Below are 12,106 nucleotides of genomic sequence, written 5' to 3'. Positions count from 1 at the left end.
CAGATGAAATGATGTGTTTCACAGTAGGTGGAGCATGCCAAGTGGGACCCAGATGACTGCAATTTTCCTCTCACACCACCACATAATAAGATACATGAAATTATTCTCTGCCAAAAGTAGCTGCTGTCTATGGAGCCACTGTAATAATATTTGCCATCTGATGTATGTTGGAAATCAAATGGCATAGGTTTGTGTTCCTGTGAATGGTTAGCCCTTTTTCCACGTGCTGCCTTGAACCCAGATTCCCATGTTCCTGTGGACCCCCTCTTGGTTTGATGTCCAATAAGAGTGCGGCAAATGCAGTCCTGGGTGGTCTGGACTGTAGGCCTCTGATGGCCACTGCCTTCCTTTGGTTAAATGGCCTTCACTATGTTTGTCTGCAAACCAGCATAATAAGTCTATCAAGTTAAGTCTGCAAGCAAATCTACAGCATATTCTGAGTATTGTTTTAGTTGAAGATTGCTTTAAAACTCAAAGTTCTGAGCTTGTCCTTGAACAGAGGGAAAACAGTAACTCCAGAAAAAGTCTGTTTTAACCCTACAAATAATATATGTTGCTAGATCAGTAGCTGTGTACACATGTCCCCAAGGCAGACTTAGTTTTGTTATACAATACCACACAGAACCAGCAGGGAGCACTCTTAGCACATGCCAGACATTACATTCACCCCTAGTTCCAAAACTGGTATTAAGACTTGAATTATGCATTCTTTGTTACATTTTATTCTAAAATTAAGCAGAGACTTACTTTGACTGTGACTCATGGGAACTGTAAAGCTGTTTTGAAGCTGATGAATAAAAATCTATAGTGTTTGTTTTCACTGTAGTGTTCAAGATATGACCACGTTATTCATTTACCAAAGGTCTTAAAGTCTCTTAAATGAAACATGTGTCCTTCCTTATGTGACTTTGTAAAAAGTGAGTTGAGCTCATTGCCCTGGTTGACTGGCTTATTTTTTGACAGGCCAGTGTTTGGAAAGTTTGAAGTCATGAGGTTTAATCATGCTCTGCGGCCGGCCTGTGCATGGCGTGGCATGATGGCTTTCTTAAAGATGTGGTTCTGGGATCACGCCAGCTTGACTGGCACCGTGGCAGCGGGCCACAGTCCCATTGCATAATGTAGCTTCAGTATGTTCTCGCAGCGTATATAGGCAGAAGGCTGCAGCGATAGCTCCATGTATGGCTAATTCTTTTCATCGGGGTTTGCATTTGCTGTCATGATGGTGTTTAGTGTAATTGCAAGCTAGATGACCTTTGTACTAGTTATTAATTGTTTTGGTTTTGTATCGTTATGAGTCCTTTCAGTGAAAAACCATCAGCCATTTCCCCTTTTTGTGTAATCCCTTATTTTAGTTTTTGATTTTGTACATTTACATTAAAATTATATTAAAATTCTGAATATGGTTTATTTAGACTTACTTAATTTGTGTTGGCATTTAAAAATAAAACTTGCTTTAATGCTTAATATTATTGTTTTGACTTTGTAGAAAGTGGAAAAACAGTAAATGAACATGTATGGCTTTTCGTTGCAAAGGCTCAATTGGAATTGCTTTGTTACACCTTGTTTAATAATAAATACGAAAAAGAAATATGAAATATGAAAATATGAAATATGAAATTGAGGCAGGGTTGGTCCAGACTGTAGTGCAGTTACATGCCATAAGCATGCATGCTAGTGCACTAATGTTTATTGTCTTCATAGTGTACATGGACAAGTTAAATGTTAATGTTAAATGTTAATTATTAAGGTATTTTGGTCTGCATCTATTTTATTCAAAATAACATGATACTAGAACAGACCAGTACTTCTGACTAGCATTTTTAAAAAAGATTATTTTTTCAAATATGTATTATACAATTTTTATAATTTATATATTTTTATAATTTTTATTTTTTAAACAATTCCCACTTCCCAATAATAAACAAACAAGAAAGCCACATTTTGCTTTGTTTTCCCTTGAATTGTCCACATATCAAAATGGCATATTTAATGTAGCCATCAGATAATTATCAAGACTGGCCATGCCTGAGTAAAATGTTTTTTCCCCCAATTTCTTACGTGTTGTCCGAAATATTCTGTCTAAATCTAACAAGGCCTTAAATCCCTCAATCTAGAGCATTTCCTGTGTTAGCTGAGGTTCTGAACGGTTATCTGTGTTCAAAGCCACACGTCTGTTTATCTGTACTGCTCTGAATATTTCCAGACCCTAGAGCACTGCCTGTGTCTCAGAGGGTGCGGCAGATGTGTGCTGCGTGGCCTTTAGCCTTCAGAGAAAGGTTTGATAGCACTGCTATAAAAGACATGGTGGAATCGATGTGAAGTGTTCGTCATAATGATGACAAATGAGGGCGAGGAGGCAGGAGCCCAGAGCACATCGCTCTTCCAGTAAAGAGGCAAAGCTTTGTTTTTTCCACCACACCAAACTTCTGAGGAGCCTCAGATTGGCTTCCAAAAAAGAGGAGCTGAAAGATAAGGATTGCTGTGATTTATGTGTGGTTTGATGGCACATTCATTTTTTTTTTTTTTAAGTAGAGTTAGTCATGCCCTCTTTGTGATTCTGTTCTCTGTTCCCTAAATAATTGTTATGGTTTGGTTGAAATTATTTGTAAAATACATATACCACACTAAACAGGTCTTTGTTTGAAGTGGAGTTGTACTCTCTCTAAATTATTTTTTTTGCAATCATATTACTAAAATTCAGTGAAATTTCTTTAATGTAAAAAAAAAATTTGAATACCTATGATCAGTTGCACTGTTGCAGAGGCTGACAGGTACGTGTTTAATTTGATGCCTGCATGCATACAGTGGTGGTGGCGTCAGTGGCAGTGGGGCAGTGATTGTGGGTCAGTGCCTGTGGGTCAGTGGCAGTGGACAACAACTGGGACAATGAGTGTAGGTCAGTTGCGGTGGACACTGACTGTAGGTTGTTGGTGGTGGGCATTGACAGTGGGTCAGTGGTGGTGGGACAGTGGATAGAGATGAGAGGAGAACAAGCAGTATGCTGCTGCCCTGAGGCTGCCACACAGCTGCAGGAAAACTGAGGGGAAGAGAGGCTGAGAGTCCATTACAGGCCTCTCTCTCTCCTCTCTTGCTCACTCTTTCTCTCTCTCGCTCTCTGCCCCTCTGTTCTGCTGTGAGAGTTTGATGAGGACCCGTGAGAGGAAATGTATTTTCCCCCCACAGCTTGTCTTCATTTGATTTCAGAAAAAAAAAGTATGACACTCACATAGAGACAGAGAGAGAAAGAGAGCTTTTGTTGTCTAGAACTGAATGAGTCATGGCACATGGACTTGCAGCTCAGCTGTGATCAGGCATAACAGGAAGTACAGTATTGACATGAATGAATAAAGTAGGGGTGCTTTATTATTGTCACTTGAGTCTATGGTCATCAGTCCTAAGCACTTGTGAAAGATGACTCAGACTCCTTTGTGGTATGAAAACTTTATGTTCATTTAGCACTCTGATGACCGTGGCAACAAAGTGAGCCAGGTCATAAAGTGTGTGAACCTTGCGCAGGTGCTCTCCAGGTGTTTGCGCACTCCTGGCAGAGTTTGGAGGATCTTTTGGTACTCTCAGCCTGCATGAGTGTGCTGCGGCAGTGTTTGTTGTTTGTGTCATGCGTGGGGTGCCGTGCCAGGGCCACATTAGAGGTCTCTTTTATGTCTACATCTCAGCCGCCTCCTCCGCTACTCCATGTCTCTGTTGTGGTCTGCAGGCAGCTCAACACCCAACCTCTGAGGCACAGATTGTGCGTGCACGCCTGTGTTGCCTCACAAAAGAGAGACAGCCAGTGTGTGTGTGTGTGTGTGTGTGTGTGTGTGTGGCTGTGCCTGTGTGCTCATATGCTGGATAGCCGGGGTATCCCCTCTCTTCACACCCAACACACAAAAATACCTCTCACCCTCTTTCAGTCCCTGTTCTCTCTGTGTCAAGGGGGCACAGCTCCACACATTAGAGTGGGAAAACTCCCCACTTGTCAGATGAGGGGAAATTATTTGATTGTGTAATGAGCTCCATATCACAAATGGGAAGCCTGGTGCTGCATAGCTTGGCCCAGTAAAAGCTGGGATGAAAGACTAGGTCGCATCCTCCTGCCGTTTAATGGATGGGATATCGTCCTGGGTGCGTTTCCCCTCTGTGCATGCTGCTTGGCATGATACCTTTCACTGTTTGTAAAAGTGCTCGGTGTCAACATCCATCTGTCAGCGAACAGACGGGCGCTGGCAGCAGCCGTGGCCCTGGCCCTGGACACCCTCCAGTTCCCACAGATGAGCCATGGGATTTGAAGGGCACAATCTTTGATCTCATTCTACCAGTTTAAAACATTTCCCCTCAGTGGCATGGCGCTCAGTGTAAATGCTGGTCTGTTGGGATGAAGGTGTGCAAGCGCTTCTGCTGCCATCCTCAGCACTGCCGCACACACTGCCTCAGATTAACCAGCTCCACATGCACAGCTTCTGAACAGCATGGGCATGTGCTGTAATTGGTGTAACCAGCACTGAGATTCTCAATCTCATTCCTCTGGTCTTTATCTCTACATTTTCGTTAATGAATCGGTGTGTGTGCACCTCAGTTGATGATGCAGGTAAGAGCGAGCAATCGGTGACAGTGAGCCCAGCAAGCGCTCGCCCGTGCTGTCCACTGTCACACTGTTACATCGTCGATTAGTGTGCAGTTTAGTATGGCCTCGTGAGGTTTTAAGACACGTCGGTCTGGTAAGGGCTGCGGGTCGGTGCCGTGCTGGCCACCACGGCGAACAGCATGATGCGGCAAGGACTGGAATTTACTCTAGCAGTATGAGGAAGCCAGGGGGAGACTGAACAGCTGTGCAGAGAGGAGGATGTCATTACCGTGCCACGCAGACCCAGAGTTTCATCAGACTGGCAGGCAGGGAGGATGATGCTTAATGCGCTGTCCTGCTGACTTGGCCAGTGTTACGCGACGGGTGCAAAGGAAAGCATCTCGTGACACGGATTACACGGCCACTGGATAGAGTGCAGGGACTGTGTTAAAGCTGCCCCTTCTTATTTCTCCTGTGCTTTTTCAGCTTTGAGAACTTGCTAATACCCGGACACCCTGCGGGGGAATGTAGTTCAACATCATCTTAATGGCAAAGAGGGATCATCTCCTTTTAAATCAAACTGTTATGGTGTTAGGAATTGATCTAATTTATAGATCATATCACATATTTTCTGTTAAAATAGAATTTGCAGTTTGTTCCAATTCAGATGTCAGGTGTGATGTTTAATGTTTTGCAGGGCTGGGGTCTTAAAAACATGTGTGACTGTAGCTTAGACAGGAAGGCAGGGAGCCATGGCGTTATGGCAAGCCTCCCTCACTTTGTTTCCTAATCTATGATCTCTTAACCACAGCTATGAATCAAGGTTGCCTTTCTCTGTCCCAGTCTCTGTGATCAGTACATCTCCTTTAGACTGCCTCTGAGCTCTCAGTCGTCACACCGGAGTACGTCCTCCCCTGAAACCTAGTCAAACCAGGTCAAGTCACAGCTGGCTTCAGCTCCAGATTTGGTGCTTGGTGGCCCCTCTTACACCAGCCATGCAGTATGCTGCTCTCCTCCAAGCCAGGAGCTGTGCCATCCTATGCATGATCTGTGTTATTTCAGTCATTCCCTGGAGGGACTGAGCTGCAGTGCTTATGTGATGAGCATCACCTCAGAGTCCAGCAGAGCTCAAGAGAAAAACAGATGGAGACAGAGACAAAATGGGATAGGGAAGTCGGGGGTGTAGGAGCCGGAGCTGGTGGTGGTGTGGGGCATGGGGTGTGGACTGGACTGCCTGGCTGGCTGCCTGTCTGGGCCTGAGGACTTCTCGCTTCCATGCTGGTCTCTGGCTTGCAGGCAGGGTCATATTCAGCAGCATAACCACACTCACTCTGGCCCAGACCTGCTCACGTCACTGGACCCAGTTCACCCGCAGCCTCTCGCTGAGAAAATCCCTCAGTGCTGGGCATATTTAAACCTCACAGTCTAGACTTAAACCTGGAGAAGTCACCCAGCCAAAAGCCCATGGGAGTTTTAGCTTTCAGTCTATTCACCACCATCTATAATATGTAGGAAGAGAATCACTGAATATTTGTCTGTTAAAAATATTAATTGTGTAATATAATAAATAAAGAAAAATATAATAATATAATATAAGAAAATATTATTGCATGAGAAAAAAAGCAAATATGCTGAAAACACACCAAATCTGTTCCACAGTAGTGCTAGAGGAGGCATTCTTGTAGCACTGAATCATTGTTAAGTATGGCCCGAGGCGCTGCCCTCTGCCTCAGCTGGTGTGAACACAAACACCCTGGTGTTGAGTGTGTGAGCCTCGGCACGACTGGGGCGACGATGGGATCACTTCCTCCCCTGAACTGGGCACCCACTGTCAGGCCGACCCCTGCCTGTTAACCTCTGCCACCCAGGGTCAACAAGAAAACAATCCCACAGAGCCCCTGTGTGTGTGTGTGTTAGCGTGCGGCTGCGAAGCTGTGCTTGTGTGTTCTGATCCACAGGTGTCTGATGGGCTTTTAGCACCTTTGGAGCCCCTTTGCCATCTGCAGACATGGGTCAGGAGGGTGGGGAGGGTTAGGAACACATGGCCAGCAGTGGCGGGCAGAGGTGGGGGAGGCAGGTGCCTGGGAGAGAGCTGCACCAGGCTGGTTCTTTGACTCGGGTGACTGGGTTAATTGGGGGGTGAGTCTTCAGGGTCTGGGGGCCAAAATCTGGGGGTGGGGTCAGGAGAGAGCAGGGAAGAGGCATGCCACTCTGCTTCCTGGAGCTTGCAGGGTATCTGAGCTTCTCCACCCATCAGACATCTTGATTTACTCACGCATGTACAAGCATGCACACGCATATGCACACACGTGTAGCACACATGTTTCTCAGAACCTGGGCAACTTTCTTTTTTTTTACTCACTCCATTGTTTATCTTTGGCTCACATTGGTGAAAAGGCAGCTGTGCAAATGCTCATCAAACCCTCTCAAAAAACAACGAGCCGTGTTGATCCAAAACAAGCTTGGGCTGCGACTATAATGGGAGGCCGTGATGTCTGTGCCATAAGAGTGAGGTGGCCAGGCTGTCTGGGTGCTAGCAGTGGGTCAGGTACAGCAGATCTGTAAGCCATTAGTGGGAATGCAGGCAGGGCAGGAGCTCAGACAGGGTCACCATGGGAGGTGCTACAGTTTTGGCAGATGCCACAGATGCTGAGGAACGTGACCTTTTCTCTGTCTCTGTGCACAGAAGAGGAAGAAGATGATGAAGATAACACTGATCCCAAAGCAGGACTGGAGTCCGACAAGCAGGAGGATGAGGAGAGCAAGGACATAAAGCAAGGTAAAACGGGTGTTTGTGAGTGTGTGTGTGTGTGTGTGTGTGTGTGTGTGTGTGTGTGAGTGTGTGTGTGAGTGTGTGTGTGAGTGTGTGTGTGTGTGATTGTGTGTGTGTGATTGTGTGTGTGTGTGTGTGTGTGAGTGTGTGTGTGTGTGTGTGTGTGTGTGTGTGTGTGTGTGTGGGTGAGTGTGTGTGTGTGCGTGTGTGTGAGTATGTGTGTGTGTGTGTGTGTGAGTGTGTGTGTGTGTGAGTGTGTGTGTGTGTGTGAGTGTGTGTGTGTGTGTGTGTGTGTGTGTGAGCATATATGGGTGAAGGTGCTTGTGTGTGTGTTTATGTGCACATGTATGTATATGCATATAAGTGTGTCTGTGTGTGTGTGTGTGTGTGTGTGTGTGAGCATATATGGGTGAAGGTGCTTGTGTGTGTGTTTATGTGCACATGTATATGCATATAAGTGTGTGTGTGTGTGTGTGTGTGTGTGTGTGTGTGTGTGTGTGTGTGTGTGTGTGTGTGTGTGTGTGTGTGTGCGCGCATGTGCGGATGTGTATATATGGGGGTTTGTGTGTGTACATGTGTATGTGTATGTGCATGTGCGTCTATGTTTGTGGAAGGATGGGTGGGCGTAGTTGTGTGTGTACTTGCGCTCATGTGTGTGGTTGCTTGTGTGTGTGTGTGTGTGTGTGTGTGTGTGTGTGTGTGTGTGTGGCCACAATCTGACTTGGTGAGTTTGTTCAGCTCTGCTCGAGCAGCAGCATCCACCTGCTATAAATTGAATCCATTTGATTCCTGCATGCTTGATCTGGACAGCATCTGTCCAGTTCAGAGTTTGTGACAGAGACATCTTTTTAAAATACGAAGAACTGACATTATACAGTACATTGCCATTTATATTATAACCATATATATAACAATATCCAGATGAGTGTTCTGGGGGTGTTATCCACATTCATAACAAACTTAAATTATTTTGATCAAAATAATGGAATCCAGTCTTTAACCATGTCACATATAACCACAGTATTGTTTTTTCATATCATACAGCCTGTGCATTTTTATAGCCCATCTGTTATCATGCACAAGAGGTTCTGCCACCCTCTACCATGTTCAATTATGTTTTTTTTCTGACCACATGACCACTGTGGACCGGATATTCTCTGGCTGGCTGACTTACTCATCCCAGCAATGACATGATAGTGGCATGGTAGTGGATGGTGTACTGGTATGAGTGTGTCAGGCTCGGCAGTGTTGCTGGAGTTTTTCAACGTGTCAGTGCCACTACTGGGTTGAGAGTGTGCCATCACCCACAAATACCCAGTCAACATTGCTTCAGTGGTCAAATACTGACTAGTAATGAAAAACTGAATGGACTAACAGAAACTGCATAGTAACAGATGTACTTTAGTGTCTTTATACCTACAGATGTTTATTTAATAAATAAATCAAGTGTGGGTGGTGTGTAATGTGTCACTGGAGGTTTGTCACTCACAGCATCATTAAAATGCTGTAGTCCGACTAAATAATGTAATAACACCAGTTTTATTGTACAGCTAAATTAAAGCATGTTGCATAGCTTGTATTGTGTACACAGATTTGCTTGCAGCTGAATGGTCTATCAGTGTGTCAGTGGAAACTTACAGTGAGAGGGCAGTCCGAGACTGAAAGCGATACGTCCCGCGTGAACAGCAGCCACTTGACGAGACTCTAAAGGATGGTATACTGTTAATCCCATTCAGCACCCACTGCTGCGTCCTGTGCTTCCACCAAGGTGCTAGCATTAGCAGCCAGAGCATCCCAGCACACAGGCTCACAGCATGGGCACTGCGTGGCTAGTCGCGTGTGACCTCCGCCACCAGATCAGATACCAATCTCCCCGCTCGCGGGTCCCGCTTATCAGCCCATGGCATTGTGGGTCAGACCCGATTCAAAATGAATGTCACTTGACCCAAGTGAGGGGACTTCAAAGGGCACAGAGAGTGCGCTCTTTGTGTGCTCGTACCGAGTAAATAAGTGTAGTCGGCCAGGAAAGAGGCCATCGCCAGGGCCGTGTAGCAAAAGCACACGGGGGCTTTGACTCGGCCGGGACTTTGATCAGACCTTCGTTTTCCTTATGAGTCATCAAAAAAAAAAAAAAAAAAAAAAAAGGGCCACGTGAATCAAGTGGTCTAAGATCAAAGTGAAGGGCCCCTAATAGTCTGGAAGAAAATTGTGGAACCCAGTAACATAACAAAAAGGATAGAAAAATATGGCCATTCACCATTAGAGAGTAAGACTGCTGAGGGCTTTATATGCTTGTGGATGTATTTATTTGTTTATTCACTTATTTGTGTGTGTTTATTTACTTTCTTTGTAGATTTTTTCTTTTGCATCTCATCTCTGTAATTGGCATAATTGCACACATGATGCTGAAGAGTCACTGTTGATGCAGGGAAAAGCACTGATGTATTTTGTTTGCATCTAGCTCTTGTCTGCTTGGGTAATCTCATTATGTATATTGCCTGTTCTTTCCTATGTGCTATTGCTATGACTTCTGTGGTTTAGATCAGTTTAGTTTGTGTTTTAGAGTTGGTAGCTATACACACTGTATCCCAGTTCCCTGGCCCCATTGTGTGTGTAACCATGCTTTTATTTCGGTATTTATTTATATTGTGGCTCTGTATATTTGTGTGTGTGTGTGTGTGTGTGTGTGTGTGTGTGTGTATGTGCTAGGCCACCCGCAGGAGCTGACAGAGGAGGAGAAGCAGCAGCTATTGCACTCTGAGGAGTTTGTTATCTTCTTTGAGCGCAGCATTCGTGTGATGGAGCGAGCCCTTGCTGAAGACTCCAACATCTTTTTTGACTACAGCGGCCAGGACCTTGAGGATAAAGAGGGGTAAGGGCATATGTGCTCATGTGAGAAGGTGTGTGTGTGTGTGTGTGTGTGTGTGTGTGTGTGTGTGTGTGTGTGTGTGTACAGATAAATATGTGTGTGTATGACTCATGAGATTGGACCCAAGCATGGTCCTCCTTTGTTCTTCAAAGAAATACTCTCAAACCATCTCATTCATTCACAGTCTCTTATTAACATAGGATGATTATTCCAAACATGCACTCTCAAAATATGCTGGTAGACAGCATACCTCATTGCACAATGATCTGTAGCATCTCTACTCCTGGTTTTTTGTGCAGTATGCTATCACTGAGTTTGAGATTAGTGGATTTTTTTTTTAATTTTTCATAGCAGAATGATGTAGATTATTATTAACTATTTATTTATTTATTTATAAATATGCCAAACCTCTTTAATATAACTTATATATTAAAGTATATAAGTATGTGCTTCCCTCTCTGTTACTCTCGCACCCTGATTTAGAGACCTACAGGGAGGGTCTAGTCTGTCCTTCAGTCGTCTGTTCTATGATGAGCGCTGGTCAAAGCATCGGGTCATCACCTGTCTGGACTGGTCCCCACAGGTAGAGCGACCTCTCTGTCTGACCTACATGTCAGCACCTCCTCATTTCACAGGGGAATTCTCCCTCAGTTCTCACACACTCCTGCACTTCTTTTATGGTGCTCTTACTCACCTCTACTATCTTATTCCTTTTATTCCTTCTCTGTTTGGCCCTCTTCTTCATATTTGACTTGCTCTTCTTCTTCTTTTTCTTCTTCTATCTCTCTCTCTCTCTCTCTCTCTCTCTCTCTCTCTCTCTCTCTCTCTCTCTGCCTCTGTTTTCCCAGTACCCTGAGTTATTGGTGGCCTCCTATAATAACAATGAGGATGCCCCTCATGAGCCAGACGGTGTGGCCTTAGTGTGGAATATGAAGTTTAAAAAGACCACGCCTGAGTACATCTACCACTGTCAGGTAAACACAGTTCTCTCGGTGCAGTATGGTGCAATTCAGAGGAGCGTAGGAGTGTAGGAGAGCAGAAATTAAGTGACTGAAATAAAATATCATAGATATATGAGGCCCGAAGAATGTGCTGGGTTAAATGACCACTTGAAAATGAAAAATGAAAATATCATCAGGACAGCTTTTAATGCTGGAACAGAGGAACATATTTTGGAACCTATCTACTTGAGTCAGGACGAAAAAAATCTGTGTGAAAAAGGGTTGGTTTTGACGCTAATTATGAAAGCCCCTAGGCAAAGTGAGAGAGACTACCAAGTAAGCAAGTCTGAGGCAATGGCCTGATGTGAGGCTCGCCTCTCTCCCATGAGAGGCAGATATTATAGAGACATTTTTGTAATAAAAAGATGTGGCCTACCACTTCCTAATCCTGCCAGCCACATATGTTTGCCCACCCACATGGATGCATGTGCTGCTCCGTTTCCTAGGTCCAGCATGGCTTACACACACTCACACACACCAGAATCTAACATGTGAACACTCATATGCACACACACACTCCTGTACCCAGTTCCTACTTGCTTGGAGGCACATAACTGTTTTAAGCATAATACATGTGCCTTGATTTTTGGGGCAGTATCTTTAATCCTTTGTAGCTGTAGTTTTCACAGGGTGTCAGATCACTACATTATGTCATGGGTGTGATGGTATTATGTTGCAATTAACCACAGCAAGTTCTGACAATTAATTAGGGTGTTGTGTTGTAAAATATGGTTGTTACTATTATATTATCTGAAAATTAAAGCATGCTTGAGTTAGAACTGAGGTGAAAACATCTTTAAATAAAATAACTGTAGACCACTGTTGTTAGCGTTTTCAGATAAACTAGTGACAGTGGAGGAAGTTGTGATGCTGTGAGATAGCTTCTCTGAGAATGCTGGGTG

The 12,106-nt window shown here is 44.4% G+C and overlaps 1 protein-coding gene across 10 annotated transcripts in view; it reads left to right on the top strand.

Annotated features, from left to right (window-relative positions):
* Window positions 1-12,106, top strand: part of dync1i1a (dynein cytoplasmic 1 intermediate chain 1a) — a 42,466-nt gene that overhangs the window by 14,298 nt on the left and 16,062 nt on the right. For all 10 annotated transcript variants that reach the window (XM_081701485.1, XM_081701473.1, XM_081701483.1 and 7 more), the window contains 4 exons: window positions 7,248-7,340; window positions 10,044-10,206; window positions 10,687-10,786; window positions 11,052-11,177. In XM_081701485.1, the coding sequence (XP_081557611.1) occupies window positions 7,248-7,340; window positions 10,044-10,206; window positions 10,687-10,786; window positions 11,052-11,177 (482 nt within the window). The remainder of the gene's footprint in view (window positions 1-7,247; window positions 7,341-10,043; window positions 10,207-10,686; window positions 10,787-11,051; window positions 11,178-12,106) is intronic.

Source organism: Electrophorus electricus, chromosome 2, assembly GCF_041902795.1.
Source record: "Electrophorus electricus isolate QZ-2024a chromosome 2, ASM4190279v1, whole genome shotgun sequence".
Classification (NCBI taxonomy): domain Eukaryota; kingdom Metazoa; phylum Chordata; class Actinopteri; order Gymnotiformes; family Gymnotidae; genus Electrophorus; species Electrophorus electricus.
This window is presented reverse-complemented; position numbering and strand designations above follow the sequence as displayed.